Source organism: Myotis yumanensis, unplaced genomic scaffold (assembly GCF_028538775.1).
Source record: "Myotis yumanensis isolate MYYU_CA2020_CCGP unplaced genomic scaffold, mMyoYum1.0.hap1 SCAF_3, whole genome shotgun sequence".
Taxonomy (NCBI): domain Eukaryota; kingdom Metazoa; phylum Chordata; class Mammalia; order Chiroptera; family Vespertilionidae; genus Myotis; species Myotis yumanensis.
Window position 1 is genome coordinate 164486523 of NW_027223754.1, and position 15504 is coordinate 164502026.

The 15504-nt window shown below is 36.6% G+C and overlaps 1 protein-coding gene across 6 annotated transcripts in view; it reads right to left on the reverse strand.

Moving 5' to 3' along the window:
* LARP4 (La ribonucleoprotein 4) overlaps positions 1-15504 on the reverse strand; it is a 73603-nt gene that overhangs the window by 26761 nt on the left and 31338 nt on the right. For all 6 annotated transcript variants that reach the window (XM_070410246.1, XM_070410247.1, XM_070410245.1 and 3 more), the window contains 3 exons: positions 14179-14282; positions 11099-11209; positions 9794-9847 (listed from right to left, as the gene is read on the reverse strand). In XM_070410246.1, coding sequence (XP_070266347.1) covers positions 9794-9847; positions 11099-11209; positions 14179-14282 — 269 coding nt within the window. The remainder of the gene's footprint in view (positions 1-9793; positions 9848-11098; positions 11210-14178; positions 14283-15504) is intronic.

Sequence of the window (15504 nt, forward strand, 5' to 3'; positions counted from 1 at the left end):
CGGGATTATCCGGCATCAGTTGGAACCTGAGGGCAGCCTTCTCTCCGAGGTTTGCAGCGGCTGCCGGGGTTCTGAGAAGCAGAGCCTCTGGGAACGGGACTGAGCGTGGCCATAACTGCTCCCTCCGCCCGCCCTGTAGATCCCGCCCTGCCCAAACCCTGCGCACAGCCATTTGCCGATCACCTCAGGCAAAGGCTGGATTAGCGCCTCCCCAGAAGGCAGACGTTTTCCATACAGCTGATTCCTATAGCCAGTCGGCCTGGGGGTCAAATCCCTCTAGTGTTAACTACAACAATTAAGGCTTGGCTAGAACAAGACTGCGCACAGAGACCACAAGGGGGTGCACCAAGAAAGCATAAAAGATGCGGAGACAAAAAAACATGACAGAAATGGAGGATATGGAGCTAAGAATCGCAATTTTGAGGGCTTGCCATAAATTTGTGCAGAGCCTCACGAAAACTAATGAGACCCTCGATGCTACGATAAAGAAATTAGAAAGTAAGCATACACGGACTGAAATAAAGAATATTATACCCAATAGCAGACCAGAGGAGTACAATAATCAAACCAAAGATTCGACAAAAAACACCCAATTGGAAAAGCAAAATGAAAAAAGAATCCGAAAGTGTGAAGATAGTGTAAGGAGCCTCTGGGACAGCTTTAAGCGGTCTAATATCAGAGTCATTGGAGTGCCAGAAGATGAGAGACAGCAAGATATTGAAAACCTATTTCAAGAAATAATGGCAGAAAACTTCCCCCACCTGGTGAAAGAAATGGACTTACAGGTCCAAGAAGCGCAGAGAACCCCAAACAAAAGGAATCCAAAGAGGACCACACCAAGACACATCATCATTAAAATGCCAAGAGCAAAAGACAAAGAGAAAATCTTAAAAGCAGCAAGAGAAAGAGGCTCAATTACCTACAAGGGAATACCCATACGACTGTCAGCTGATTTCTCAACAGAAACTTTGCAGGCCAGAAGGGAATGGCAAGAAATATTCAAAGTGCTGAATACCAAGAACCTACAACCAAGATTACTTTATCCAGCAAAGCTATCATTCAGAATTGAAGGTCAGATAAAGAGCTTCACAGATAAGGAAAAGCTAAAGGAGTTCATCACCGCCAAACCAGTATTATATGAAATGCTGAAAGGTATCCTTTAAGAAGAGGAAGAAGAAGAAAAAGGTAAAGATACAAATTATGAACAACAAACATGCATCTATCAACAAATGAATCTAAGAATCAAGTGAATAAATAACCTGATGTACAGAATGAACTGGTGATTATAATAGAATCAGGGACATAGAAAGGGAATAGACTGACTATTCTTGGGGGGAAAAGGGGTGTGGGAGATGCGGGAAGTGACTGGACAAAAATCATGCACCTATGGATGAACACAGTGGGTGGGGAGGGTGGAGGGTGGGGTGGGAGCTGGAAGGAGGGGAGTTATGGGGGGAAAAAAGAGGAACAAATGTAATAATCTGAACAATAAAGATTTAATAAAAAAAAAAAAAAAAAAAAAAATCAACTGTGCCCTGGCCAGTTTGGCTTAATTGGTTGAGAGCTTAATCCCTGATAGGGGACATGCAGGAGGCAGCGGATTGATGTTTCACTCTCACATTGATGCTTCTCTCTCTGTCCCTCTCCCTTTCCCTCTCTAAAAATCAATTTTTAAAAAAATCAACTGTTAGGAAAGTTCCTTACGAATAACCCAAAAGGCAAAGTATGAAATTTTACTTAATATTCTCAGAATTATATTGCTACTGGTATTGTATTCTGATACTTTGTATGTGACTATGGGATTCATCAAATCAATATTATATTGGAGTCACTGAGGTTTGATTTTCACATGGGAAAAAGGAGAAACAAATGTGAGACTGAAGATGTAAAAACTATGTCACCTGAATTCAAAGTGGAAGCATCAGTATAAAATCATGATGGAGTCCAGCTGGTGTGGCTCAGTGGTTGAGCGTTGCCTTATGAACCAGGAGGTTACAGTTTGATTCCTGGTCAGGGCACATGCTCGGGTTGCACTTTTGATCCCCAGTAGGGGCTGTATAGGAGGAAGCCAATCAATGACTCGCTCTCACCATAGATGTTTCTATTTCTCCCTCTCCCTTCCTTTCTGAAATCAATAAAAATATATTAAAAAATAAAATAAAATAAAGACTATCTTTAAAAAAATCATGTATTTTGTCTTAAAAAACAAACAAACAAAAACACAAGACAAAACATGTAGTTAGTCACAATAACTCCTTATGCAAAGCCAGTGAATACAAAATATCATTTCCCCATAAAAGTAACACAGGGACTCCAGAGAGTTGGCTGACCCCAAGTCTTGACACAAAAGATACAAAAGCCTCATCTACCTTGTTGCACTAGAGAGCAAACAAGCCAATGAAAATTATAAGGGTCATAACAAGAGAACTCATAAGTAAACTCAGAGGCCACTTCATCAGTGAGGACAATAAGCACACCAAATATGTTTAAATCTAAAAAAAAAAATCTGAATGGTCATTTTTGAAAGTTGCCAGAGAAATCAATGCATTATTTTCAAAAACAGGTAATAAAAGCTAGAACCAAGCATTTATCATGCATTTTGTCAATGAGCTGTACCTCAGGGCAATGAAGATGAGGGCAAGCTTCTCTTTATAGAAGTGTTTCAGCTAATAAATAGAAAACAGATTAACACAGAAATAGTACCTCTTCAACCCTTAATGAATAGAGTTCACCAATGAGCAGTAGCAGCTAGCATAAGAGACATAACAAATATTTTATATACTTATGCTCTCTCTCTCTCTCCACTGCTCCCAAATCAAATCCAATTCTATTGAAGCCTCTAGATCTAGCTACCAATTTGCAGGAAATACAGGGGAGAGAGAATCATGTTAAACTACACTCAAGAATATACAGTAGCTAGCCAATTCAAAGATGGACAAAGGATTTGAATAGACATTTCTCCAAAGAGAATATGTGAATGGCCAATAAGCACAAGAACAGATCCTCAATTTCACTAGTCATTAGTGAAATGCAAATCAAAACTACAATGAGATTCCATGTAATGCATTCTTCATTTCAGTTCCTGCAGTCTTCATTTCTGATTGGTTCTTTTTTTCTTTTTTATCCTTGTTAAGTGGTGCATGACTGTATTTGCATGAATAAACAAAAAATTGAATAGCGGGAAAATGGCAGACTAGCTCCCAGTGAATCAATATTTGAGCAAGAAAGAGTGCTTGGACACTTATGACAACTAGTGGAGTGCTTAATAAAGGGAGAGGCGGCTGATCTTACCTAAGTGGGGGAAAAAAAAACAAACCAACAACAAACCAATAGCTACCACTTCCATTCCTCAGTGGCCTGTGTTCTGGGAGTGGCTGCCTGGTGCTAAGGTAGGTTGTGTGAGGACTTTGTCCTTCAAATATGCTGGGTGTGTTGTGGTTAGTCTGGTGGATACCTGAGGGATCTGTGCTGATGTTTGCCTCAATTATGACCGTCTCTGAAGCAGCAGATTCCCAGGTGAGGCCTAAAACTTTAATCGGCCTAAAATAAGGAAATCTCACACTTTGCAAGAGCATGGATGGACCTGGAGACCATTACACTAAATTAAATAAGGCCAGTCAGAGAAAGACAAATACTATTGTGATTTCATTTCATTTATATGTGGAATCTCATGAATAAACCAGACTCAGAGACAGAGAACAGACTGACAGCTGTCAGAGGAGAGGGGTTGAGGCTGGGTGTACTAGTAAAAGGTTAAGAGATTGAGCAATAAACACAGAAAACTGGTGATTTCCAGAGGGAAAGGGGAAGTGGGGGAGGTAGAAAAGGGTAAAGGAGGGATAAATGGAGATGTTAGGAAACTTGGCCTGGGGTGATAAACACACAATACAATATACTAATGATGGATTATAGAATTTTACTTCATGAAACCTATATAATTTTATTAACCAATGTCACCCCAATAAATTCAAAAAACCCTAACTAAGAGACAGAACCCTTCACCACCACCATTACCCTATTTGGAGCCAGACATTTATGGAAATCTTTGTCAGATCTCAGGCTGAATGTAGATAGAGATAATGGAATAGAAATTTCAGTGACCACAACAAGGAATACACACTTTGCAAAAACAGTTTGGAAAAGTCACAGGCCTTTAACAAGCAAAACATCACTAATACCTGAGGAGTAGAAGAATCAGATTTCCAGAGTTAACATCTTATAAATACTTAGAATACCCAGTTTTCAACAAAAAATTACAAAACATACAAAGAAAGAAAAAACTATAGTGATTCACGGGGGGGGGGGGGGGGAGGAGTTATAAAAATTATCCTGAGAAAGTCCAGACATTGGCATTACTGGTCAAGGATGTTAAATTTTAAATGTGCTCAATGAGCTAATGAAAGCTATGGACAAACCTTGCCAAGACCGGTTTGGCTCAGTGGATAGAGCGTCGGCCTGTGGACTGAAAGGTCCCGGGTTCGATTCCGGCCAAGGGCGCGTGCCTGGGTTGCGGGCACATCCCCAGTAGGAGATGTGCAGGAGGCAGCTGATCGATGCTTCTCTCTCATCGATGTTTCTAACTCTCTATCTCTCTCCCTTCCTCTCTGTAAAAAATCAATAAAAATATATTAAAAAAAAAAAAAAAAAGAAAACTATGGACAAACCTAATAGTAATTAGGAAAAAGATATACAAATAAAATGCTAAAAAGGAATCAGAAATGCTAATGAGACTTATTAGCTAATAAGAAATGCTAATGAGACTTATTCAGATGAAATGAAGCCAGATAGTAACTCAAAGCCATAAGAAGAAATAAGGAACATTACTAAAGATAATCACTTAGGTAAAGACAAATAAAAGTTACTGTATTTCTGTTATGTAAGTCCTCTTTTTTCCTCATATGATTTAAAATGGAAATAAGACAACATAAACTGATATCAATGGGCACAAATATATAAAGATGTAATCTGTGAAAGTAAAAAATATAAAGGGGAAGGGACAAAGAAGTATAGGAGCAGAGTATTTGTACACTATTCAATTGACGTTGTTATAAATTTAAGATGTTAACTGTAACCCCCCACAGCGGTTCTCAACCTGTGGGTCGAGAACAATGAAAATACATCCTGCATATCAGATATTTACATTACGATTCATAACAGTAGCAAAATTACAGATATGAAGTAGCAACGAAAATAATTTTATGGTTGGGGGTCACTACAACATGAGGAACTGTATTAAAGGGTAGCGGCATTAGGAAGGTTGAGAACCACTGCCCCAAGAGAACCACTAAAAAAATTTTTTTTAAACTTAAAATTAGCCGAAACCGGTTTGGCTCAGTGGATAGAGCGTCGGCCTGCGGACCGAAAGGTCCCAGGTTCGATTCCGGTCAAGGGCATGTACCTTGGTTGCGGGCATATCCCCAGTAGGAGATGTGTAGGAGGCAGCTGGTCGATGTTTCTCTCTCATCGATGTTTCTAACTCTCTATCTCTCTCCCTTCCTCTCTGTGAAAAATCAATAAAATATATTTTTAAAAAAAAACTTAAAATTATACAGTATAGGTAAGGTGAAAAACAAAATTGGTACACTATAAAAATTCAATTCAATGAAAAAAAAACAGGCAGTTAACTAAGGAACTGGGGATGGAAACGCCTAGAAAACCAATACCTAGTTAGCAGAATTATCTTTCCTGATTAGTAATTACTTGATATGTAAACAGCTTAAACTCTACTAAAGGCAGAGACTGACAGGTTGAATTTTAAAAAAGAATCCATCTATGTGCTGTCTATCATAGATTCATTTTAGATTCAGAGACATTGAAAGCAACAAAATGCAAGCAAATAGTAACCAAAATACAGCTAAGATGGCTTTATTATTATCAGGCAAAATATACAAGGTCAAAAAAGGTTCCAAAAGACAAAGGACATTATATATTGATAAAAGGTTCAATTAAGCAAAAAGAGAAAACGATTGTAAACATATATACATCTACCAACAGGTGTCCTTACATACATAAAGCAAACAATGCCAGAACTGAAAGGATACAGTTCTACAATAGACTTCATTAACCCACTTTCAATAATGAATAATCAACAGAAGAGCAATAAATAGAGAACTTCAACACTATCAACCAATTGGACCTAAAAAAATACTACTTCAAACTCTAGAATACACATTTTTCTCAAGTGTACATAAGACATTATCCTCTCTAAAATCAGTAAAAATATATTTTTAAAAAAGAAGGAAAAGATTAACTCACACAATGGGAGAAAATATTTGCAAATCATCTATCTGATAAGGGACTAATATCTAAAATATATAAAGAACTACTACAACTCAAAACAACCCAATTTTCAAAAAAGATACACAAATGGCAAAAAAAAAACATAAAGAAAGACTGAACATCATTAGTCATTAGGAAAATGAAACCCCAAACTATAATAACTTTTATTAAGAAAGCAGAAAATAACAAATGTTGATAAGATGTGGAAAAATCTGAATCATATTACATTGCTGGGAATGTAAACTGGCGGAGCTGCTGTGCAAAAACAGTTTCATGCTTCTCAAAATGTTAAACATGGTATTATATTTGCCAGTAATGTCTAGGTAAATACCTCAAATAACTGATAGTTGTATAGCATTATTCATACTAGCCAAAGAGAGTTAAGAACCCATAAAAAGTAATGAAGTTCTGATATATGCTACAACATGGATGAACCTTGAAAACATTATGCTAAGTGAAATAAGCCAGACACGAAGACAAATATTGCATGACTGCACTTATATGCAGTTATCTAAAACAAGAGGCCTGGTGCACGAATTCGTGCATGGGTGGGGAGCCTTGGCCTGGCCAGCAATCAGGGCCGTCTCACCCCGTCCAGATGGGAGCCGATGGGGGCTGGGAGGAGGGACCATGGGAGGTTGGCTGGCCGCAGGAAGTTGGCTGTGGGAGCACACTGACCACCAGGGAGCAAGCTCCTGTGTTGTGTGTCATAAAGGTTGTCCAGTCATAAAGGTCGCTTAAGCTTTTATATATATGTAGATAGGCAAATTCATAAAGACAGAGACTATAGATTAGAGGTTACTAGGGGCTGGGAGAATGGGGCATTACTGCCTAACTTGTATAGATTTTCTGTTTTGGGTGATGCAAAAATGTCTAGAAATAAGTATTGGTGATGGTTGCACTACAATGTGAATGTATAAAATGCTATTGAGTTACACACTTAAAAATGGTAAATTGCATGTATGTCTATTTTACAATAAAACACTTCAAAATATTTTTCACTGCAATATTATCCTATTATAATAAAAGCCTAATATGCTAAGTGTCTGGTCGTCCGTTCAACCAATCAAAGCATAATATGCTAATGATATGCTAAGGCCACTCAACCACTCACTATGACGTGCACTGACCACCAGGGGACAGACACTCGGACCTGTAGGTAGCTTGCTGCTGGGGTCCGGCAGAGAAAGAAGAAAAATATTTTATAATGAAATATGTATACATTTTCCACTACACCTGAAATCTCAGGAAAAGTAATAAGCTATAAGAAATGAGATTAAGGATCAAAATAGTAATTATTTATAGATGATATGATCTCTCAGACAGATAATACAAAGAGCCAACAAACCACTAGATATAATAAAGGAGATAGGCAAGGTTTCTACATATAATAATATGTTGTTGTTCTTTTAATCACTAAGACATAACGGAGAGGGGGGAAAAGCAACAAAAATTACTTTAAGGAACTAATTAAAAAACACAATAGGCCTGAATTAACAGAGAAATATTCTCATTAAAAAGTTATAATGTTGAATAATGTAAAGCAGTGGTTCTCAACCTTCTGGCCCTTTAAATACAGTTCCTCATAAAATTATTTTCGCCCTAACTGGTTTGGCTCAGTGGATAGAGCATCGGCCTGCGGACTGAAGGGTCCCAGGTTCGATTCCAGTCAAGGGCATATACCTTGGTTGTGGGCACATCCCCAGTAGGGGGTGTGCAGGAGGCAGCTGATTGAGGTTTCTCTCTCTTTGATGTTTCTAATTCTCTATCCCTCCTCCTTCCACTCTGTAAAAAAATCAATAAAATATATATTTTTAAAAAAATTATTTTCGTTACTAATTCGTAACTGTAATGTTGCTACTGTTATGAATCGTAATGTAACATCTGATATGCAGGAGGGTCTTAGGCGACCCCTGTGAAAGGGTCGTTCGACTGCCAAAGGAGTCGTGACCTACAGGTTGAGAACCGCTGATGTAGAGTAAAACTGTCAATTGTCCCCCAGGTAACTGTTGACACTACTGACTTTCCATTTTTTGAGAGAAAAAAATGAAATTAGACCCATCTTATACTATATCAAATTAAATCCAGATGTTTCTAAGTCCTAAGTCCAATATATAAAACTTATAAGCTATTAGGAGACCTAGGAGAATAGTTTTATAGCCTGAATCAGGGAAAGGAGATAATAGTGGGAACAGGCTTAGAGGCAGAGGAAATAAGATGACAACTGGCAGAGAGCTTCATCTGTAATATGAAAAGTAATAATACCACCTACCACACAGCAATAATGAGATTTAAATACGTCAAGTTCTTAGAATAGTGTCTGACATATAATCTATTAATAAATTTAAGCTCCTCTCATCCTAGTTCTTCTACTTACTAGTTGTGTGAAACTGGGCAGGTAACTCTCATGCCTAACTCTCATGCCTCACTTTCCTTACCAGTAAAAGAGAGAAAACATGGCTGATTGGAGCAATTGTTCCATACACCAGAAACATTGTGGTTTGATCCCTGATTGGGGCACGTGAGTATGGGAGGCAATCAATGTTTCTCCAATTGATGTCTCTCTCTCTAAAGTCAATAAGCATATCTTCAGGTGAGGATTAAAAAAATGAGAAAGAAAACAAGTACCTACCTTATTAGGTTCTCTTAAGAATTAAATGACTCTATATATATAATGGTGATTAGAACAGAAACTGATACACAGTAAGAGCTCAATAAGAATTAATAAGAATAATGTGTTGCACTTAAAAATAGTATACAGGGTGGGGCAAAGTAGGTTTACAGTTGTGAGTGTGTGAAACTGGTTATTTTTGTATTATTATTTATTATTGTATTATGTTCCATATGATCAAGTCTAAACCTACTCTTGCCTCACTCTGTATTACATAAGGAAAGAGGAGCATGTCAAAGTGAGTGAGTGTTCAGGATTCCACTTTAGATAGTAACTCTGGTAGTAATGTGGAGAATGAACTGTAAGGGGGAAATGCTGAAGGCCTCACAGTTAAAAGGCTACTCTAATTATTTGAGTCTAAACAATGGCAATAATGATTGAAAGAAGTTTTGAAGGCAGATTTCATGTAACCTGAGGATAGATCAGACATGTAAAGAAAGTGAGCAAGTGTCAATTCCCAGGTTTTCTAAATGTTTGAATGTTAATGTACTGATGTAGTGAATGGAGATGAGGATGAAAGCATTACAAATGTTTTCCACTTGGTTACTAAAAAATTATTTCTACTCATTTTGAGATCTGGGATTACCTTACATGTTGTTAGCATCTAACTAAAACTTCATACTCTTTGAAGTTATGCTTTAGAAAGGAATTGCTGTATAGAAAGTATTTTGATGTCCCATCAACTAATTTTCTGAAGTAGCACGTTACATAAGTCAGAAATTTCTTGGAAATCATTATGAGTTTTAGAAAATATTATCCATTTATGTTTTTAAAATTCTCTAGTAGACAAACAACAAAAATCTTTCTTGTTAGATGCTAGTCTTACTTACAAATGTTTCTTACCATAATTGGCTTGCCCTGAAATGTTTTAACTTCTTCTCTCAAATATTTAAAAGCCTGTTAACAAAACATAAAGGAACTTTCATTAGCATTCAAGCATTTCATTAAAGCCATCTTTATCCTATCCAGAGTTTGGTATTAGCAACTATCTCTAAACTAAACAATAAAAGAATTATGAAGGTGATTCCATTATGCAGGTGATATGGAATGAAAAAGAAAAAATTTAAGATCTCAGCTACAGTTCACCATTTACTGTAGATAAGCTACTATGGATTACTGCAGATAAAATGCACAAAATTCAAAACAGACCCAAAATGTCACTAATCTTTTTTTTCCAATATATTTTTATTGATTTCAGAGAGGAAGGGAGAGGGAGAGAGATAGAAACATCAATGATGAAGAGAGAACCACTGATCGCCTGCTTCCTGCACACCCCCAACTGGGGATGAAACCCGCAATGTGCCCAGACTGGGAATCAAACCTTGACCTCCAGGTTCATAAGTCGACGCTCAACCATGCTGGCTGGGCTACATATTTTTTAAATGGTTCGATCAGACAGCCTTCCAAGGTAAAAATTAAAAACAAACAAACAAACAAAACCAGCCCTGGCGGATTTGGCTCAGTGGACAGAGCATTGGCCTGTGGACTGAAGGGTCTTGGGTTTGATTCCAGTCAAGCACCAGTACCTCAGTGGCAGGCTCGATGGCAGCCCCATCAGAGCATTTGCAGGAAGCAACTAATTGATGTGTCTCTCTCACATCGATGTTTCTCTCTGTCCCTCCCCCTCCCTTCCACACTCTCTAAAAAAAAAAAAAAAAAAAATCAATAGAAAATATCCTTGGGTGAGGATTAACAGAAAAAAAAACAACACACACACACACCCTCAAACTAAAAACACCAACAAACAAAAACCAGTAAGTGGTTTTAAAATGCTATTAGACATGTTTCTGTTTCAAAGGAATATTACTTTTCTTTACGTAGGACATAACATTAAGAGTAAAATCATAGTCTCAAAATTTCAAGAATCAGAAAATTATATATTTATTCTAGGCCTGCTATATAGTGGAAATACTGACTACAAATATATAATTTCCAAGCTCCCATGTTAAATTTTTTTGATAGAAATAAATTTCTCAAATTAAAACTGAAAAGTCTTTAAGTAGATGATAAAAAATAAAACCATTAATAAGCAAAAACAAAAAGTTGAAGAAGTTGCTCAATGGTGCTGTAAGCACACATTTTCTCAATTAAAATATCCCACTTCTTTTATCACTAGGACTGAAATTAGGAGAAAAGTTGTATTCTCACCTGTTGTGCATCCGTGTCTGACTGGAAAGTGATATACCAATTGCTATTGTGTGCAAATTCACAGCTTATCACCTTGGGGCAGTTTTCATTCTTGAACAAAGCTTTCACTTCCTAAAAAAAAAAACCAAAACTTTAGTTAATTCTAAAAAACATCAATAATAGGTATTTCTTCTCCTCATGACTTTTGGTCCTTTCTATTTCTTTACTTATTAACTGTTTATGGCTTCTGCCATTTTTCTATTGAGAGCAGATTATATTCTGAAACAAAAACATGTATAGGTATAGCATAAATAGTGTATAGAATTTAGGGATGGAGCCCTACTTTATAATCAAAACTGAAGTATTTCACTCCTAGTGGCAAGCTAAATTTTCCTTCATGAAAAATCTCTCATTGTGTCATAATAAAAAATAAATTAATTAATTAAAAAAAGGAAAGAAAGGAAATGTATGTCCTCCCTTAACATTTTCTAGGTGCTAAGTACAGTGGAACCTCAGTTCTTTAATTCACTCAGGGAGGCTGTTCGAGAAGCAATTTGTTAAAAAACTGAAATCATTTTTTCACATTAGAAATCATGTAAATTGAATTAATCTGTTCCAGTGATTGTTTTAAACTTTCTTATATATAGTACGTCTAATATACTGTTTAATCTATAAACACTTCTTAAATTTATCAAACTACCCTCTACTAGCTTTACACCAATTTTTCATATATCATTGCTATTCCTTTATCCAAATCAACAATTTTTCTACCTATTCAATTTGCCTGTAATTACTGTTTTGTGAGCACTTTCACATCCGTAGCAACATTAGCACTCCTGATGACCTCTTAATGTTTTAAAGTTGTGCTATCTTCGATTTCCCCAAAAACAAAAGCATTCTCCCCTTTGTTTGTTGCCTGAGAGACACTCTTTGTCACGGTGAAGTATCAGTATGAATGGATCCAGAACTTCCTGGTTCATAGGTTGGTGCTCAATCACTGAGCAACACTGGCAGGGCCCAAATCTCATTTTAATCTGAATTTCAGTGTTTAGGGCCTAGGTCAACATTCTCTGGCTATTTTAGTCATCTGTACTTGCTTTACTCTTTTTTATAATGTATTTTTATTGATTTCAGAGAGTTAGGGAGAGGGAGAAGGAGAGGGAGAGAGGGAGAGAGGAAGAGGGGGAGAGGGAGAGAGGGGGAGAGAGAGGGAGAGAGAGAAAGAAAGAGAGAAAGAGAGAGAGAGAGAGAGAGAGAGAGAGAGAGAGAGAGAGATCAACGATGAGAGAGAATCATTGATCAGCTGCCTCCTGCACGCCTCACACTAGGGATGGAGCCCACAACCCAGGCATGTGCCCCGACCTCCTGGTTCATATGATGACGCTAAACCACTGAGTCACACCAGCTGGACATTTTTTTTTTTTTTTTAATGAACAGTATGTTGCTGCCTCATTCCTTTTATTTACTGTTTTCCATGTGTGTGAGCTCTAGTGATAATAATGGGCCTAGCTGGCATGGCTCAGGGGTTGAGCATGGTCCCTATGAACCAGAAAGTCACGGTTCAATTCTCAGTAGGGGTGTGCAAGAAGCAGGCAATCAATGATTCTCTCTCATCATTAATGTTTCTCTTTCTCTCCCTCTCCCTTCCTCTCTGAAATCAATAAAAATATATATTTTAAAAAATAATATTTAACCTTAAGAGTGCTTTTATATGCTTGCTACTGGTCTTTATGTAGTAATTTAATTCTCGCAAAAATTTTATGAATTACTTGTTACTATTATCCCATTTAACAGATGAGAAAGTAGAGGCAAAAGAGGTCAAGTAACTTACCCAAGGTCATAGAACTAGCAAGTAAAAAGGCTAGAATTCAAATTGAGGCAGTTTGGCTCTAGAATTCAGGCTTGTGTATATACTGTTTCTTAATATTGCAAATATTCTTTCTATTCTGCAATCTTCCTTTCAATTTGTTACTTTTGACATAGTTCCTAATTTTAAATCAGATCTCGTGAGAGTTTCTTTTCCAATTTCTCTCACTGCATTCTGGAGATATAACACTAAATGAACTCTGAACAAATATGTCAGGTGGCAAAAGTCTAACCATTTTAAAAATGGTTAGTCAATTGCCATGTATCAGTTACTAATTAATTCTCCTCTTCTCTAATTTACTATGCCTTAACATGACAACTCAGTGTGAAACTCTATGGCTTAGTGGTTAAGAAACACAGGCTTCAAAATCAGAGAGATCAAGTTCAAATCCAGATTCTGTCATTTAAAAAGCCCAAGTGTCCTTAGCTAACTTATTTAACCATCCTAAAGCTCAGTTAACTTTGTCTGTAAAACAGATAATAAAACCCGAGGCTTTAAATAACTGAAGTATATTGCACAATACTTGGAAGAAACTAATTATCAAGTAAATGCTATTATACATACCTTATTGTATAAAAGAGCCTATTTCTGGATTATACTGTTTCATTCAAGTATTATTTTATTTTTGTACCTGTACTATATTATCTTTATAACTGCAGCTTTGCTTTAATGTATAAATATTTTCTTATTGTTTTCTGAGAGGAAGGAAGAGAGAGAGACAGAAACATCAATGATGAGAGAGACTCATCGATCAGCTGCCTCTTGCATGCTACACACTGGGGATCGAGCCTGCAACCCGGGTATATGCCCTGACTGGGAATCGAACCATCGTAGCTCATAGGTCAATGTTCAACCACTGAGCCACACCAGCTGGCTGCTGCAACTTTGCTCTATATTTTGCTAACCAGAAGGGTTAGTCCTGACACATTAATCCTTATTCATATTTTTCTTCTTCATTTCTTTCAGATAAATCTCAAGTTCCCAAAAGCACATTTATATTTTAATTGCCATTCAGTCAAATCAATATATTGAAAGTTTCAGTATCCCCTTCTAAGAACATACAATCATATCTTCTTCCTCCCTCTGCACCATTCTTCAAAGTTTACAAAACAAGTTAGTATTTATCCTATTCACAGAAACTGATGAGGACATTGACACATTTTGCTTGCTTATTTTAACTCCTCCAATTTAAAAGGTAAAGAGAACTTAGCTTTAATAATACTTAATAATTTACCTCTACTGGTGTTGTTTCAGGAATCTCTCTAAGAATCACGATACAACGCTTATGACTTGGTCTCACTTTCTCACCCTTCTCATCAACTTGTACCATGGGAGAAGCTGAAATTTTAAAAAAGATTTCATTCAAAAGTGACAAGTAGAGGTAGTAATGCCATTAAAAATAAGCTATTCATTTCTATATCCAACTGAATAAATTAGCAGAGGTCATTATCCCAAAGAAATTAAGTTGTAGAATTAAAGATTAAAGATACAATAAAATATTTTAAGATTATACAAAGAACACTGTCAAATATTATTCTTTGAACAAAAATATTTAGAGTACCTACTTTGCGATTTGCCACTGTGTTGTGGTTGGGGGAAAAAAAGCCTTCAAAGGAGCATGCAGCATATAACTAAGGAAGTTTCTCCATACACAAATATCACATTATTTTTACCTACTTGGGGAAATGCAGTTAAGTTTTAATATGTGAAGAAACTCTTCTTAAAATTACAGTCTAAGAAGTGGCTTGCCCTAGCTGGTTTGGCTCAGTGGATAGAGCGTAGGCTTGAGGACTGAAGAGTCCCAGGTTTGATTCCAGATTGCGAACTTGATTCCCAGTAGTGGGCGTGCAGGAGGCAGCCCATCAATGATTCTCTCTCATCATTAATGTTTCTCTCTCCCTCTCCTCTCCTCTCTGAAATCAATATATATATATATATTTTTTTTTTAAGTGCTTAAACCAAGAATTACGCACAAATTGGATCATTTTAAGAAATGATGTCTGCACAAACCACTCAGGTTATTTCACAAAATGATTTTTTAGCCTTCTGAGAATGAAAATCCTCTACTCCCAAGTAGTAAGTCTATTATTGAACTTACTATATTTAACTTTTAAACATTTCCAGCAACATATTTTATATCAAAATTAAGATCTTCCTTTATTCAGTCAAGTAGTTAGCAAAAACCACATGAGAGGTTACCAAGAAACACTTATTAGATACAAACATCACTAAAAATTCTTAGAACCTCAAACAAAATATAAATTCCTTACCAAATTTTAGAGCAGTGTTTGTCAAACTGTAGGTTACAACTCTTTAATAGGTTGTGAATCAGTTTAGACTAAAAGAAATGAGTTTGTTGTAAGCATTTAGAATTAATCTGTGTAGCATTTGTTATGTGTGGGTATGTAGTATATGTACTGGACTGTGATGTAAAATGTACTACATGGGTTCAAAGATTTGAAATAGATTGCTTTAAAGAGTGTGAAAATGCTAAGTAAAATAAACCAGTCAGAGAAAGATAAATATCACATGACCTCACTCATTTATGGAATATAATGAA